General features: G+C 35.1%; 1 protein-coding gene across 6 annotated transcripts in view; it reads right to left on the reverse strand.

Annotated features, from left to right (window-relative positions):
- Window positions 1-18,072, reverse strand: part of WAC (WW domain containing adaptor with coiled-coil) — a 73,075-nt gene that overhangs the window by 22,733 nt on the left and 32,270 nt on the right. For all 6 annotated transcript variants that reach the window (XM_058297767.2, XM_004485287.5, XM_012520434.4 and 3 more), the window contains exons 4-6: window positions 12,355-12,461; window positions 4,607-4,722; window positions 3,928-4,040 (exon numbers count right to left, since the gene is read on the reverse strand). In XM_058297767.2, the coding sequence (XP_058153750.1) occupies window positions 3,928-4,040; window positions 4,607-4,722; window positions 12,355-12,461 (336 nt within the window). The remainder of the gene's footprint in view (window positions 1-3,927; window positions 4,041-4,606; window positions 4,723-12,354; window positions 12,462-18,072) is intronic.

Here is an 18,072-nt window from a genome sequence, read left to right on the forward strand (position 1 = left end):
AAAAAATTTCAACTATCATGTCAACAAAGTCTAGATTCATTAAAAAATCAAAACACCAAACCCTATCCTCAACCACAAGAGTACAATCAGCAAATAAAGGAAACTCCAAGCAGAGAAGCGCATGACATATAACAATAATATTATCAAAGGATGCCCTCTGTTGAGTACAGTATTGTTTTTTTCCAAATTCATGGCTCCTTCAGTTCAAGACAAAGGATGCATGCTCAAACTATACATCGGCCTCCCTGTTTTTAGTAGCCAGCTACTACATGCCTCTGTTATGCCAAAACAACAGGTTCTGAGGTAATGCCAAAAATGTTCATTCATATCAAAACACAAGGTCTTTTGACTTAAATGAATTTTAGCATTATCAATTACACATATACTCTATAAGCTTATCAGAAAAATGAACAGAAATAAACTAGGATAAGCTGAATCCAAGAATTTAACAGAAGACTGAACAGTCACAGAATATAAACATCTCTTGAATGATCAATTAGAAAATAAGCTATCAATCTGCATGAACATAAAACTTAAAATTTTTATTCCAAGTTTTCTTCCTACAAAAGATACTATTACAACAAAAGTCTTTAGGGACAAATATCATCAGAATAACACCATGCCTATGACCACCAATCTTTCCATCACTTGATTACTTAGAACTTTTATTTTCTCCACGAAGAAAATTCCCTTCCAGTTCTGTACAACTACAGTCAGTGTATCAAGTCAAAGTATTCAGTTAGAAATTATAATTCTAATATTTATAACTAAGAAAGAAAGAAAAGAGAAGAAAAAAAAAGAAAGACAGACAGCAGCACTACCAAACCAAGGAAGCTATCTATGGCTGCAGCAGCTCTCTATCCTCACAACTGCAGAATGAACACAGGTTAGAAAGGCAGTATGACTCAGACTGGGGCCAATCAACACAACCCCCACTTTTCCTCCCCTCACAATGTCATGACTAGGGAGAAGAAATGTTGTTACTGCCTGTGGCAAGAGGCCAAGGACTGTGCTAAACATGTTACAATGCATAGGACAGTCCCCACAACAAAGAATTAACTGGCCCAGTTGTCATTGCTGCTTCTATTAAGAAGCCCCAGGTTAAGGTTTCTCTTATCAATGGAGCAATCAACGTTTGAAGCATAGGGCCGATAAAAACAATCTAGTAGAGGTTGTATATAATTTAAAAACGTATCCATACAATTTTCAATATCAAGTTATGCTAAATATCAACATTTGCTAAAATATCTTAATATTACACTGCAAAAAGAAGTCACCAATTTTTTTTATCTCCTTACATATAAAATCTTCAGTCCTTCCCCCTCCCCCCTTTGCTTAATAGGCATTTGGGAACTACAAGCTTTAAGCCTCCCCCTAACATGAACACCAATGTACTGAACATATGGGAAAATTCTGCCAATATATTTTAGATAGTCAAAGTTAAACTTTCAAATGGTTTACTGATTACCACACCAAGTAGAGCTCAGTTGATAGATATATAAAAAAAAAAAAAAGTGATACAAACTACATTTCAATTCAAGAGCAGACCCAATGTGACTGTCTCCAAATCTAGGAATTTATCTTAAGGGAATAATCAAGCAAGCAGGTAAAGATGGGAATTACAGCCTTGTTTACAGTGAGAATAGCCTGGAAACCAACCAACCATCAACTGATAGGGTATTATTTATAAATAAAGACACATCTAAACAATGCAGTCAATATAATGAATATAGAATTATAAACTGATATGGAAACATCCATAAAACAATGATCAAAAAAGTAGGTTACAAAGAGTTATATGTAATCTCACTTTTTGGTGTAAAATACCATTTTTATATGTATTTATATATACATAAAAAAATATACAGTAGGACCTCATTTTAGATGACCAATACATTCTATGACCTTTCCATAAGGTGAAAATTGTGCTTATTAGTGAATTCCATTATTTAATAAGTATTTCTTATACAAACACACCTATCACATATTTTTAATAGGGCAAAAACACTCCAGTAATAGTAAACAAGTAAACAAAACTAATAGAAATAATTTTTAAAAATTTTAATTCACTCCCTGCCGTAATTTTTTTTTTTTTTTTTGGTTGTCAATTACATATACCAGAATTATTAGTGTGTGCTGAGTTCATGTAACATGAGGTTGTACTGTGTATCCCTTAACATTCCTGGGCCGTGGAATCAAAATTTGTTCACTAGCTTTTTTTTTTTTTTTTTAAATAACAAGCATAGCTTACTTCTGAATTCATGAATAAGGAAGATCTCATTTTTTAATGAAAAAGATGTAAATAAACACATCACTCAGATTTTATTTCCTTATAGGTGGTATATAAAATAATAAAAATATTTCACTTCCCATAAATTTTTCTACCAGATCTCTTAATTCCTCCCTTCATTTATACTACCCAGAGGGAGGAGGAGTGACTTGCTATATGATTATTTTGGGAAGAAAAAAGAAGACAAATTCAGCTGTGCTCTCTTCCTCTCTGGGAGTACACAGCCAACAAGGGGAGAGGCCCGGTCTCAACCCAGGGCTGCCTGATCCTGGGGTTTACCTAAGTGGCATCAGACTCTTACACAATATTGCATCCTCTAACCTAAATCTTTACTTACTAAAAGAGGTGATTATTTTAGCCTTCACCTGCCACTCTTCCTATAATGCCTCCTACCCTCACTTTGTTCAGGAGGTGAGCATTATGTATTTACCTCAAGAGTAAACCTTGTCTCAGTTCTAATTGTTTTTCAGAAGTTGCAGTTACTTAAGATATTAAGTAAAATGGCACTAGAACCCAAGTCTTCTGTCTCAAAATAGTGTTCTTAATTCCCCAAGTTTGCAATTTTAATGAGTCATTTTCTTTTCTAAGAACTAAGTATAATTTCACCTGCAGGTTATAAATAAGACTAAATATCCTAAAGAATGTATTTTAAACATGTAGTCTAGCAGAACCATGTCATCAATTTATATCCCCTTATATAACTTTTAGCAAAGGAACAATATCTCTCACTGTAACCAATGTACCAAATATACCCTCCACTGTTTTGTTCTGAGTTACAGAAGGATTCAAAATACCGAAGTCTAAGAATTTCTATAATTCTTAAAATTCTTCTCAAAATTTAATAAATTCTCAAATTCTAGGTGACATTTAATTTTTATTTGGGGCAAAAGAAGCCACTGAGAATAGAACACTTTTAGTGAAACTTCAAATTTAGACAATTAATTAAAAACAAGATTTTTTAATAATTCTACTCAAATTGTCTTGTGTGGATAAAATTTGGCCTCCTGAGAACAGAGTTTGATTTGAAAAGGAAGACCACCTTTGAAGAAAAGGGAAGACGCTTTTCCATAGGCATTTCAGTAACTTGAGTTAAATTTAATGGGGAAATGTTACATGGATATGTGACTGTGGCAAAATTAGTTTCCAAATATAAAGATAAACAGGTTTCTCACAGATAACATGAAACACCAACAGATACTTTGATGCTACTCTTTTTATGTGGCCATAACTCAATTATCAGATTGAAATCACTCAATTAGCTTGAAATCTAGTGAGTTGTAGGGAAGGAATTTGTGTCCAGTTTAAGAAGAAACAATTCAGGATCCAAAGAAATGTTCTTATTTTTAAAAAGTCAAGCCAAAACATGAATTTTTTTTTCTTTGAACCAACACAACTGCATTACATCCATATAGGCAGTGATCACTGCTTGTACTATTCCACTATATACCCTTCCTTTTTCAGTAAACTTTTTAGTCAAGTTTGGGGAGCAATCTAACACAAAAGAAATTCTGTATGATTCCATTATTTTAGTTTACATATGCAGATGGCTTTCTATAGGATATATATTTGTAAAGTGAACCAATTTTAAAAATGAATTAAACACTATACTGTTTTTCAAAGAAAAATTTAATACTTACTTCCACTGGCAAACCCACTGGTGGCTGTTGCTTGCATCACCTCTCTTCTGTAATCCCTATCTTTTGGGAAGCTATTAACTGCCATCTTGTTTGCTTCTTTTTGTCGCTGTTCTCTGAAAAGAAAAATCAGATAAACCAATAAAGTTTGCTTTTTTAAATTAAGCATGAAGTATATGAGTCTCCATATAATATGGCTAGCCAAATGCTTAATAAAATGGTATATGGAAAAATAAAAGAATGGAACATGGCTTTAATATAGTTTAACCAGTATCGGAGATAGAATGTAGCAAACAGAAGACAGATGGCAAAATTTTATCAATTATTTACTCCATTATCCCCACAAACAAAACTATGCAAGATTAATTCTACATATATGAAGGAAACACGTTATGAATGTCCTATAAGAATTTTGAAGACTCCTATTATAAATTAGTAGGAAGATGCTTATGCAAATTAATCAAATATGACTGTTAACAAGGTCCACGTCACCACCAGCTGCCTATCTTAGATTTGTAAAGAAAAATTGTGGAAAGCTCCAATGGACCAAATTGCAATTAAAAAGGGGAGTGAGGTCCATCACTACACAGAACCTAAAATTAGAAATGTTTAATGCCATAAAATGTTAGTCTGTAAAATCAAGAATGAGAAATATCGCTTAATTTAGATTAAGAGCAAATACCTTTCAAGCCACTCTTTTGGTTTTTCCCATTGTGAAACTTCTGTTCGACAATTGTAGTAGTACTTTTTCCCAGAAGAGCTAATATGCTCAGACCAGTCATCTGCAGAATCATAAGGCTTAAAAATATATTTTAAACATTAGAAAATGTTAATACTATTTAAATTATTTGATATAAAATGTCAATCGTTTTCAAATTATTGGAAATGTGAAATGGAAAAAGACTTATGAGATATGAGTATCCTGATCCTGAATGTATTTAGCTGCATTAATTTAGGAAACCTTAGTCTACGAAAACCTTCAAGGCAACAATGGAAAAACCCTATGAAAGTTTGAAGTTAAAAAGATTAATAAATATCAGCTTATAGGGCATAGGAAGGAAAATGTGTCATCAACAACACCCTGACTTTAGAAAGCATTACAAAAGCTCCTACAATCATAATTTTACATGCGTTAATCTAGTCACATAGTGGCAACCCCAATCTAAATGACTTACTCATAGCACGAGATCACATGGGTTCTAAGATCCTCAGGGTACAATAGTAAGTCTTGTGTAGTGCAACAGAGAATAACCTGTCTGCATTTACCATAACTTAGTAAAAAAGGCAAAAAACAAAAAAAACCCCACAACAAACCCAAAAAGGCAAAAAAACAAAAAACTATAAAACTATAATATAGAAAGCAATTTTTATGTAACAGTATTTCTTTTATAGTCTTCTTTTAATAGAACTCAAAAGTATGGGGGAAGAAGCAATGAAATGTTACAACATTTTTTTGCCTCAAAATGCCAACTGTAAACTACAAAGTGAGAATAACGTAACACATGGATCAAGACTATTAATTGTTAATTGCTTACTTAATTGCTTTTTCTGATATATTTTCATTCTAAAGAAAATGTAAACCACAAAAGCTACTTAAACTCTAAGGGTGTTTTGCCCCTCAAAGTCCATGAGCCTGGTCAGTGTTACCTAGAACCTGCCCTCCTGCAACATACGGGGGCTCAGCATCACCACTCATCTTCCTGCAACGACAACGGGTCTGTCAAAAATTCTCAGATACACGCTCTTGCATGTATTTTGTAGGCACTGAATAATTATAAAGAAATCAGAAAAATCTGAAAGGCCTAATTTTAATGGGACTGATCTCAAAAAATGAGAAGTTTAAATGCTTACACTGGCCCAAGGAAATCTGGCACAATTCCAAGTGTTCTTGCATTCCTTAACTATTTTTTTAAAGGAGCTTTGAAAGTAAAATGAAATAATGTTACACTCTGGTAGCCTATCTTTTTGGGTTCTGCCCAGTTTAGAGTGCAACATTTTAAAACAAGAAGAAAGGAATTCTTGTTCACTATTCCTCTTTCCCCATCTTAACTTTACCAAATAGTAAACAAGCTGAGAGAATCTGAATTGTCCACAAAACTAATTAGTGGTACAAGAAAGAACCAAAACTCAGGTTTCCAGATGTCCATTATTTCCACTAAATCACCAATTATGGAAATGCCCTAATAATTTTGAGAGCAATTGGAGCAATATTCCATACTCTGCCTTTTGCCTATGCCCTAGTTTACCTGCCAAAGTAGTAATCTGCTCAGTGCCTGCAAAATTCCAAGAGCAGTAATGAGTTAATTTTCCATCTCCATGGATTCCAGAAGGCTACAACAACCAAGCTGCAGAAACTCAATCACAGATGGCCAAATTCAGAAAGGTCTTCTCTATCAACCACCTGCTCCCTACACCCTAAATTACAACGCAAACGGAGCCTTCTTATATATCAATCTGTAAGATTTGGATTGCCTGGTGAGTAGTTAATGGGATCACTGATTTGGTCTGAGAGTGAGAACAATATTTAAGGTTAGTGGGCAAAAGAACACTGGATTAAGTCCATGTGAGCTAGACCAGCACTTTTCAATGTGATGGTCTGTCAACTGTTACCAGCCCAGGAGAAGCACACTGCTTTCTTCCCCAAAAGTCTGACTTTAAGGGGAAAAATATTCAGCTGAACTAAATAGTGATGTAATGGCAGTTAATTTACACTCTGGCACAATCTCAGGACAGTTCATATAGCAAGAACTTGAATCTAATACACCACGCTGATTTTGCTATCCAGCACATCAAACCCTAGGCTAGTACAAAAGTTAATGTCTTACTTAAAACATGTTCCAAGGCACAGCATTACAGTAACTTTAGCCTGTCTTCCCCTCCCCACTTCCATTCTCAAGAAAGGGGTTAGGAAAAAAAACCTTTAAGCAATGCATGATTACTTTTTTAAATGCTGATATATGTCTGCAGAGGATAAATTTGAATTAAATAAAAAAGAACTAAGAACTAAACTGAAGCAAAAAAAAAAAAAAAAAAAAAAGCCTGTATACCAGGAGTTTGGCACCCTATCAGTGGGCCTTACCTTAGAATTTATACTCCCCAGTGTAACAGAGTTGGATTCATTTATAGTTTCCCCACACATGGCTCTTCTGCCCCATCTATGTGAACCTACAGGTTAGTACTAATTTGATAGGTCTATGTCCAAGAAACTTAAATCTTCAGTCCATCCATGTGCCAGTTGGGCCATGAATCTCAGCAGAGTTCCAACACCTACTCTTCAGTTCACTGGACTCACCCAGGACAACTAACAAGGTGATGATGATGGGCAGTGCCCATCTCAAGGAACCTCAGAGAGAGCCTGCAACTAAAACAAAGTTCCATCCATCTGCTCCATGGGATCTAAGTCCCTCTCAGTTAAGAGGGAGAGTGGGTATCACCACCTCAAAATCCTCAGGATTGGGGAACGAACAATGGATTAAAGTAGACTCACTGTTTTTCTACTACAGACTTACTGTTATTCTAGCAATGGAACTTATATTACTGATGTAAAGGAAGTGTCCACCAGAGGTTCTAAGGGGAGGGAAGAAAGCAAAAAATAGGTGTAATGGGGGGCATTTTCAGGACATTGGAATTGTCCTGCATGACTCTGCAATGACAGATAGAGGTCATTATATATTTTATCACAGCTTACAAAATTGTGCAGGATAGAGTGTAAACTATAATCCAGTTAGTGGCAATGCTCCAATATTTGTTCATCAATTATAACAAATACACCACATTAATGAAGGATGTTGTTAATGTTGGAAACTGTGTGTGGGGGGAAGGGCATTGGGCATATGGGAATCCCCTATATTTTTTATGTAACATTTATGTAATCTAAAGTTTCTTTAAAAAAAAAGAAAAAAAGAAAAAAGCCTGCAAACATTTCCAGTTTTCTAAATTAGGCTTGGAACAGCTGTCAATATATGATCCAAAGCAGCAGTTCTCCAAGTGTTGTCCTTTGGGGGACCCTTGTAATCCTTTCAGGATCAGTAAGACTAAGATTTTGCCTTTGTCACTTATTGTTATCACACACATAAAGTAGTTTTTCAAGAAGCTACAGAACATTTGATATCACAATAGTACACACAGAAGTAAATATAAAAGTCCAAGTGTTTCTATTAAAGCCAGGTATGAAAAGACATGTACTTCCCCCTGTTGTTTCAGAAAATTGTTTTTCATAAAAATGTTACATGTGTTAATATGTAATGGGTTAAAGATTGGTATTTTTAAGCATTTTTAAAATTTTTTAGCTCTAATTTTAAACATGACAGATACTGATGATGTAAACCTGCGTAATATATAAATAAAAGCTCTCCATTTTCATGAGTGAAAGAGGTCCTGAGACCAAAAAGATTGAGAATGGATGCTCCAAGAGAAAAGCACCAACCAGCTACTGTAGCACCCTTCTGGGCCTCTTCCTAAACACAAAAAGTACCTAATGGAGTTCTTATGTGAACATTGTTTTTCTTTTCTCAGGAAAGCATTCCCTTTCCTCTCTCACCTAAAAAATTCTAAGATAAGCTAAGGAAATTAAACAGTTAATCTTGTAATGGGCATATAAATTATTAATAAAGAGCAGCTTATTACATCATATCATTTATTAAGATGGTCCTTTGCAAGGTAGACAAAGAATATAAATTTGAACTGGTGGCATTGAAAGTAAAAACAAGGTGAAAATGATTAACTGATTCGTTTTAAACAAAATCAGTGTATATCTGAGAATGTCTCATTTTGAGCATGCCATAGCAATATAATTTACCCTACTCAATTTGAGCTTGCACTCTTCTTCAACATTACATCCCTACCACTATGATGTACAACACAAAGCTGTATAAATGATTTTCAGCAGTTCCAAGATTTTTCAAAAAATTTTCACAAGTTTCAAAAGATTAAATTGATATGGTTTCTGTAATAAAACAATTTATAAAACCCTATCTGATAAATTTCTATCATTTTAAAACTAAATACAACACCTTCAGGCGAGACTGGTTTCAGACAGTAGCTCTCAGAAGACTCAAACTTCAAAGCTCCAGAATATGCAGAGATACTTGGTTGATAATAAGAGGAGTTAGAATATGGGGGCAAAAACACAGAAGGACTGAATTTAAAGAGTTTCCCATTGAATCGAAAGTACTGAAGGGAAGTCCCCTATTATACCATAGTCTTTACATGGGAATAAACATTTTTTCTCTAAATAAATAAATTTAAAAATCACAAATATGTGTAATTCATCTAAAACTGTCTACACGATGTCTGTTAAGTTCTGAAATAATTTTGATCAGGATGAAAGGTAGCGTTCAATAAGTTTTCCTAAATATTTGCCAGGAGCCAGGCTCTATTTCAACACACCACAATAATGTTTAGTCATTAGAATTCAGTGAAGAACTACATGCTATATCTCTACCTCACACTGCAAAAAGGTAATTTCAACTCAACTTTCAACAGTCAACTTGATAAATACCTCCCACATAACCAAATGTCTGTATAGAAAACTCTAAATAATAGTTAGATTTTCAAAGACAGATTTAAAATCTGAAAACCTCAATGAGAAAAAACTTGAAAAAAAAAAAAAGCCATTCCATATGTTAACCTACCTTATCCTGATGTGTTAGCCTGGATTACCCAATATTCACCTGCTCATTTATTCTTTATGAAAATATCAAATGAAAGATAATTTTACATTTTACCAATATTCAAAAACTTCTATTAGAAGTGATTTTAAAACAAAGAAAAATGTCAGTTGACAAATAGTCTTAAAAATATCCAACTGCCACCTTCTCAGGTGAGATTAAACTGACAATTAGTAAATGATCTGTGTGTCATTACAATAGAATACAAAAGATCACTACCTAAAGGTTAATTATATACCAAAAGAAATCTACTGAAAGGGGGACCCTAATTCTGAGAACACCTAAAATTTAACCTATTCTGATGAAGGTCTTCAGTTTCACATAATGAAATTCTTTCACATTCCTATGATTTGGGTCTTTTAAGCTTGTCTGATAATTGTCCATTACTTATGCTTTTTGATTTTACAAGTGTAATTCATTTCTTGAAAATCCAAATAATCAGAATTCAATTTCCCTGAATAAGGAATTTTTTAAATTAAAAACATTTTTTTTTCAGTTTATGAAATATTTTTTTTTGTTCCAAGCAATTTTTTTGGTCTTTATTTTTTTAATATTACATTCAAAAAATATTACCCCACACCCCCTTCACCCCACTCCTCCCCCCACAGGATTTTTTTTTTTAAACCAAAAACAATGCCCAGAAGGACTGCCACTGTCTGAAGAGCAGATTAATACATTCAAATTGCCAGTGATAAGTGGTACTGGAGGTCAGTCAGTGTTACTTTGTAAATGGGCCAATTCACAAAAATAAATATTCATTCAAAAATCCTAGAATATGTTGAGTCTTACTGAAAATGACTCTTCTCAAGCAGTGTGATGACAGCACCTGTGCAGCAGGTTTATGAAGCTGTTCACTCAGTCCCAAACCTACCCTCTGTACTCTGTCTAATGATGCTAGGGCTGAGACAAAGAAAATTACCTTCTTTTTAACTAGCTGGCTTCCTGTAGGGTTCTGCTAACAGAAGGCATTAGAGGACTAAAAGGCAGAAAGAAGAAAGGATTTGCATCTTTCTGCTTGCTTACTACCTCTGCTACTGTCATATCAGCATCAGCCCCCTAGCCTAGCAGCTGTAGGTGGTTCCAGTTCACTGCCTTCACCCCACCCCCCACCAGAACCAGCTTCACCAGATCCACTTAGAGGTACTATCACCAGCTTTGCAGGGTTCCTCCTCTAAGCTTTCAGGATCTGATAACCCAACCTTTTACTATTGCTCCCCAGTCTTAAGAGGGTATATTTGAATTACCTCATTAGTCAGTTTTCTTTTTTTCAGTACTCATACCTGTAATATCTGCTTAGCCAACCCTCTATACTAAATTCTCTGTGTTAAAATAACTAGTATAGAAGATTTCTGTCTTCCTAACTGGACCTTGAATGAAAGAATATTTGTAACTATCCAAATCCATTTCATCCAAACATCATTAATATCCCACTATCGAAGGAAATGCACTACCCAAACTGCTTCAAGAAAGGAAGAAAAATATAACTTGAAAGTCTTTCAAAGCTGACAAAGGTACAATGATCACCCAATTTACCCAAGACAAAATCTGCTGGAGTCAAGCAATATTCTATAGCCTTCCCGTTGTTTTTCTTTCTATTATGTACTTTCCACATTGCTACCTGAGATAATTTTAAAATTGCAAATCTGATGTTACTTTACTGATTATATCATTCAGTAATGCTGCCTTCACATAAAATTCATGTCCCTTAGCAAGATATAAAACCCTTTAGATCTAGACCCCACTCGTCCCTATAACCTTATCTCCTGCTGTTCCTCCATATTATCAAAATCCTTGCAGTCCTCCAAACATGCTATGCTAGTCCAACACTTCTGTGTCTTTGTAAATTCTTTTTCCTCTGTATGCTACATTCTAATTCCAGGTCTATTCAACTGGCTAAGTTATATACAATCTGCTGGGAAGCATTAATTATTTACCTCCCTCAGCCAAGTTGGGATTTCCCCCCAAGTGTCCCCAAAGCAACTTAACATGAACTGTTTTAATTGTTTCCTTTTCCATTTCCACCGCAGGTCCAAAAGCTCCTTTAAGATGGGTCACATTTTTTTAGTTCTACCTATCTACAACCTAATACACACCTGACACCTATGTGGAAACTTATTAACTATTTGCTGAATGAATACTTTAGAAATTACATTTGAACCTGTGACTTCAATGAATTCAAACAGTTAACATCATTAAATTAAAATTAAAAATATATATATATATTTATTTTGAGGTGGTACCAGGGATTGAACCCAGGACCTTGTACATGGGAAGCAGGCACTCAACCACTGAGCTACACCCGCTCCCAATTAAACTAAACTTTTGAAATTATTTGGGTTTTATGACCCTAAGGAACCTTTATATCCCTAGTGTCTAGAAAGTAGGTGCTGAGTAAATAGATGCTCCAAGGACATTATGTGTTTTGGAAAGCAAGCAAGCTCAATTTAACCACTTAAGTAAAACTACAGAAGTTTCAAAGCCTGAAGTTCTATATATCTCAGGTTTAACAAAGGTAAAATTCAGCTCAATCAGAAATGCTGATGACTTAATACCAAAATGGTGTATCTTCAGACTATCCTTGGTTCAACTAATAAGGTTAGGCTGTTAATAAATTACTAAATTTAGTTCCTTAAGAAAAAGATAGAGTTTAATTAAAACATTTCAAAACAATCAAATCAGATGTTACAAAACTTGCTATGCGATTTTTTTTTGGCCACAGATTCCCAAAAAAAAGAAACTTAAGAATGTTTATAATACTTACTGCATCTGAAGTTTTGCTTGGATTATTGCTTGGATTAGAAGAATGTGAATTTGAACTATGAAGAGCACTGTGGTTGTGTGAATTTTCTTGTGGAGAGTAACTGGTCCCTTCGAGAAATAAAAAACAAAGAGAATTACCAGTAAGTTGTATTTCATGTCTGTTTTCTATCATACTAGAGAATAGCTATATATCCTTAAAGCATCGTTTTACATAAACATCAGGAATATATACATATTCATACTCATTATAGCATATAAATTATCTGTGAGTCTTCTAAAGGTATGGCATAAAGAGCACATACACTACCATGGTTGATATACTAAGAAACAGCACTTTATAATTAGATGAGCAAAAACTTACTGTAACACTTCTAGCAACTTCCAGTGCTTAATAAAAAAAAATTTATTGGGGATGAACAGAACCACTATTTTTCAAGAGAAAAAAGGCACAAAAAATTCAAATTCAGCCAATGTTTTTGCGATTACTTTTCAATTTCTTAAGGAGCTCCCCTAACCTGATTTTTAATAACTTGCCAATTTCTCAGCATCAAGTTTTCTAACAGTTAAGTCTCAGAGAAGGGGGTCTACCTTCAAGATGGTGAAGATACCACCAGCAATCTCCTAACAGAAACAACTCTATGAAAAAATTGCTTCAGAGTAACTCTTGAGTCTTAGGAACAGTCTACAAATCCCAGAGATCAGATACTAGTTCTGATTGTTTAAAGAAAAGCTGAGGTATAAAAATCCACACTTGTAAAAACTGATATAAAAAAGTTGAATATAAGATAATGACGTGAATATTTCAAGTTTATTCCAGATAGGTATTCTTCAGCAACAAAGTAACATAATCCAACTGGCATTTTAAAAACATTGATTTGGCAATGGTTTTGTAGGCTACACTATAATGAACAAAAATGAGGAACTGAGAGCAATTTAAATGGTCAAGTTTCTAGGAATTAGATCATAGCAGCAGAGTGGGTAAGAGTAGAAATTAATTAACTATTTCAATCATCAGGAAAAACTAAATGGGTAAGTGGGAAGGTGAACTGGATGGGACAGGGAGATGAATACCCTAAGAGCTTTACATATCTAAGAAGTGGTCAGCAGATCTGCACAGAACTAAGAATTCACTTTTCCATTAGAAGTAAAAGGGAGGAGATTCTAAATTTGCCTTGTATATAATAAACAAGCACAAAGAACCCATGAATGGTCGAATATAAACGTGGAACAGAATTAGTAATTTATACACAATACCGTATTTATACACTAGTAGCAGAGATGAGATTTCATGGAAATTATCCATAAAAAATGCCAAAAAATTATAGAAGAGCCAATCTTATTGATCAAAATGAACCCAAGTAATCCACTAGGAAGTCTGGATTAGACATCCTATTTTGGCGTTTATCTGGATACATTTTTGAGCAAGTTAGTTTATATGCTTACTCTGTATCTACGAAATTTAAAGTCAGGTTACAGACATGACAGAGACCTCTATGAACATAAGGTAAAATATGGATGAAGTCTGTTGAGCTCTCCTGAGGTTAAGACCCAGAAATTCACTTCACTTTAGCAGTTATTCTTAGAATCAATGAAAATTCAAATATTAACAAACCTTCCTATTAATTAGCAAATACCTCTAGAGAAATGTTATCTCTTCCACCAGACTGAGAGACGCTACCAGATAGCTTTTAGGTCTACACAAGGGCTTTCAGACAGCAGGACAATAATCAAGCAACCTAAAGTTTAAGGTATTTTAGCCTAAGACTTTAGAATCAAATGAAGAGAAAACCGAATGAGGTGTTGAGAGACATACGGAGAGAGGAGCTTTCTGGATAGGGAATGTCAAATTCTTTGGAATAGAGAGATTTATTTAGACAACTTAGCAAATATGAAACTTAATGTTTGAAAAAAGTGAGGAATAAGATGAAGATATTTTAGTAAAAAACTAACAAAAGACTGAAATTCCTAAATAGACACCAAAAACGTAAAAGAGACTGTATGGAGAATATAATATAGTAAGGTGGGCAACAGATCTTTGGAGTCCCAGACAGAAGAAGAATGCCCTGTAAGATATGAAGTCAGGGCAGATTTGCCCAGAAAACATGACTATCATATAAACAAAGCTAACTCTCTCATAATAAAAAGTACAACTTACATTGTGGCTTACAAATGTTTTTGAGGGTAACTATCTCATTTGAACCTTTTAACCAACCTCTCCAGTCAGTCCTTTCCAAACTGAAGTAAGAAGACATCAAAGAGCGAAGTGATGACTCATACATACCCTCTTACCAGGTGGTGGTGAATTACCAGACCCAGACCTAAAAAAGGTGCTTTAAAGTGCAAAAAGCTTTTTTGAAAACTTTTTATTTGAAAAAATTCACATGAATTTTGTATCTTACCCCATGATGAATTTGTGTGTGATGGGTAACATGTTTTTATTTTTCTCTTACAAAGGAAGACTCTAAGGCTGAGACAGAATAAGTGGATTTGGGAAAGAGAAAGCATAAAGTTTGAACTGAGGATTGCAATTATTCAAGAACACAAAGGAAGATAATGTATCTGCCAGCAAGAATGTCTCATCGATACTGCTGGGCCTAATGAGGTAAAGGAACCATAAGCTATTTATACTGTCCAGTGCCTTTTATGCTCTCTGCATTACCAAAGACAGACTACTTACAATAAAAAGAAAACTTTTCTCCAGGAAAAGAAGGCTTAGTGGATAAGGGGGATGAAATTAAAATTAAAGTTAGATTGACACAGCAAAACTTAAAGACTTGTAAGAAAGGGATGCTAGTTAATACTACATGATTGTGTGGACAGTGGTGGAAGAAGAATGACAAAGGATTTCATATATTTATATTTGCAACTTGAAGTAAAGTTCTCATTTTAATGTCTAACCAAAGAGAGACATGAAACAGAAATTCAACAATATGGTTGGATGCAGGTGTCAGAATAGTCCAAGGATCAGCTAACTACATGTGTTTTTATACATAAAGTTTTATCAGAAGACAACCATAGCCAATCATTTAAGATCCTTTCCTACTCTTAGTAACAAGAGAGACAAGGTCCTTTAAGAAAATTTTGCTGGACTATACAATGCTAGTGTCTGCTTTCAAAGTTAAGTAGTTATTTACTAAAATTGCAAGATATTGACCATGTCCTTGACACAATCTTCAATATTTAAAAGGCAATATAATCCCTGTTTAGCATCTTCTAAAACTTCAGAAGCTAGATCTTAATTAAGGATAAGACTTGCAACTCCTACACTCTGGTTCATTGGACTTACCCCACTGAGCTAACATGGAGATGAAGAAGGTCAACCACCACACCAGGGAGCCAAGAGTACCTACAACTGAAAGCAGAAGAATTGCATCCAGCATCCACGTGAAATCTAAGTCCCCTCTTGACATAGATGTGGAGTGGACACAACCATTCTAAGGTTCACAGGATGGAGGAATAGAGTATGGATTAGAGTGGACTTACTGATATTCTATACATGAACTATTGTGATTAGTAATCGAAGAAAATGTGGCATTGGTGTGGAGAAAGTGGCCATGGTGGCTGCTGAGGGTAGGGAGTGGGAGGAAGAAATGTGATGTGGGGGCATTTTCGGGTGTTAGAGTTGTCCTGGGTGGTGCTGCAGGGACAGTTACCGGACACTGTATGTCCTCCCATGGCCCACTGTGTGGGCTATCGGAGAGTGTGGGCTATGGTGTGGACCATTGACCATGAGGTGCAGCAGTGCTCAGAGATGTATTCACCAAGTGCAATGAATGTCTCATGATGATGGAGGAGGATGTTGTTATGGGGGGAGGAGTGGGGTAAGGGGAGTGAAGGGTATATGGGAACCTCATATTTTTTGAATGTAACATTAAAAAAAAAAAAGAAAAAAAAAAGAATGCGCTTTTCAAAAATTAAAAAATAAATAAATAAATAAATAAAGGATAAGAAAGATATACCCTACAATCTGAGAAAAAGGCCCTAGGAGAGGACTCCAGGGAACAGGCCAAAAAATACAGCAAAACATATACCAGACTCAGCAAAAAAATGGCACTAAGCAAGCAGATTGCCTTCCCATTTAAAAAATAGGACTTGGATATTAGAAGGAAAGCAGAAGAAAGTATATACAATTTTACATAATCAACCAAGTTGGAAAACACACCCACCTTTTCAAAAGGTGAACAGAGGTTTTGCTCTACTCCATACTCTCATTATTCATGGATTCCTTAACTGCGAGGTTGCCTATTTGCTAAATTTAGTTGAAATCCTCAAATCAATACTTGTTGGAGCTTTCACTGTTATTTATGAACATTCACAGTGTAGCAAAAAGTTTGAGTGGCTTGACATGCATATTCCCAACTGAGAGTGAACAAGGTGATGCTCTGCCTGTTCCAGCTTTCATACTACAACCCAGTATCCTTTTCATGGTATATTTAGTCCCATGGTTTTTGCAGTTTTGTACTTGGTGATTTCGCTGTTTGAAATGGCCCCCAAGTGAAGTGCTGGCGTGCTGTCTAGCATTCCTAAGTACACGAAGGCTGGGTAAAAACGCATGTGTGTGTATGTATGTTTTATGAGCTTTGCTGAGGCATGAGTTATAGTGCTTTTGGCTATTAAATTTGATGTTAAATCAACAATACAAATGAAATAAGATGTCTTTAAACAGAAGCTCACATAAAACAAGGTTACATATTGATTGGTTATCGAACTTGTGACTAAAGGCTCACAGGAACTTAATCCTGTGTTTCAATATTTGTGAATTCAGTGTACGTGGAGAGTTTATAGAACATAACTAAAGTGACTAACAAGAATCAACTGTATGAGGACATCAGAACATAATCACCACCAGAATTCACTATCAGATCCTCAGTCTTATAAGTCATAATCCCTTCTACAGAAAACAGGAACCATGATACTAAAGGAAGATTTCAAGAACTACCCCACTAAGCCTTCTGAATCCAGTGAAAGCAGATAACAGGCAGAGAAAGACTTAGTGTTGAGCAGTTTTTCTCAAATGTCTGTATATTTTAAGATGTAGATTTTAGTATATGGGATGGAACCCTGAGACTGCAATTTTTAACAAGCAATTCCCCAGATGGTTCTGTACTGGTTTAACAAGGTCAAATGGCAGAAGTCAAATCTCCCCTGAAAAGATGGTAATATGCTAAAACCCACTGGTGATCATGCCACCTCACAGACAGATGACAAAACCCTATACATATAGAACTACTCATATTTTCCCACATTTATGTTTATCTTCAAGATAGTAATGGGGATTTTACAAAATACATTTTAAAGGGGAGGGAGCACATGCAAAAAAATGAAGATGAGCTGGACCCCTTCCTCACACTGTACATAAAAACTACCTCAAAATGGATCACAGGCCTGAACATAACAGCTAAATTATTTTTTAAAAACTACACACACAAATATAGGAATAAATCATCATGACCGTGGGTTAGGCAAAACTTCCTTAGATATCACATCAAAAGTATAAGCAACAGCTTTATAAACAGGATGAATTCAGAGACCCTCACAGAAGTGGAGAGAGAAACCCAGTGAAGGAGAGAGAAACCAATGAAGCATTAAGCTGAAGACCTGGAGAAGAAAGGTGAGGCCAGAAACGCCGCCACTGTGCCCTGCCATGTGAAAAGAACCTAGGATCCCCAGCAGCTGGTCTTTGAGTTAAAAAAACATTGCCTAAATGAAGCCTTGATTT

This window comes from Dasypus novemcinctus, chromosome 5, assembly GCF_030445035.2.
Source record: "Dasypus novemcinctus isolate mDasNov1 chromosome 5, mDasNov1.1.hap2, whole genome shotgun sequence".
NCBI classification, from domain to species: Eukaryota; Metazoa; Chordata; class Mammalia; order Cingulata; family Dasypodidae; genus Dasypus; species Dasypus novemcinctus.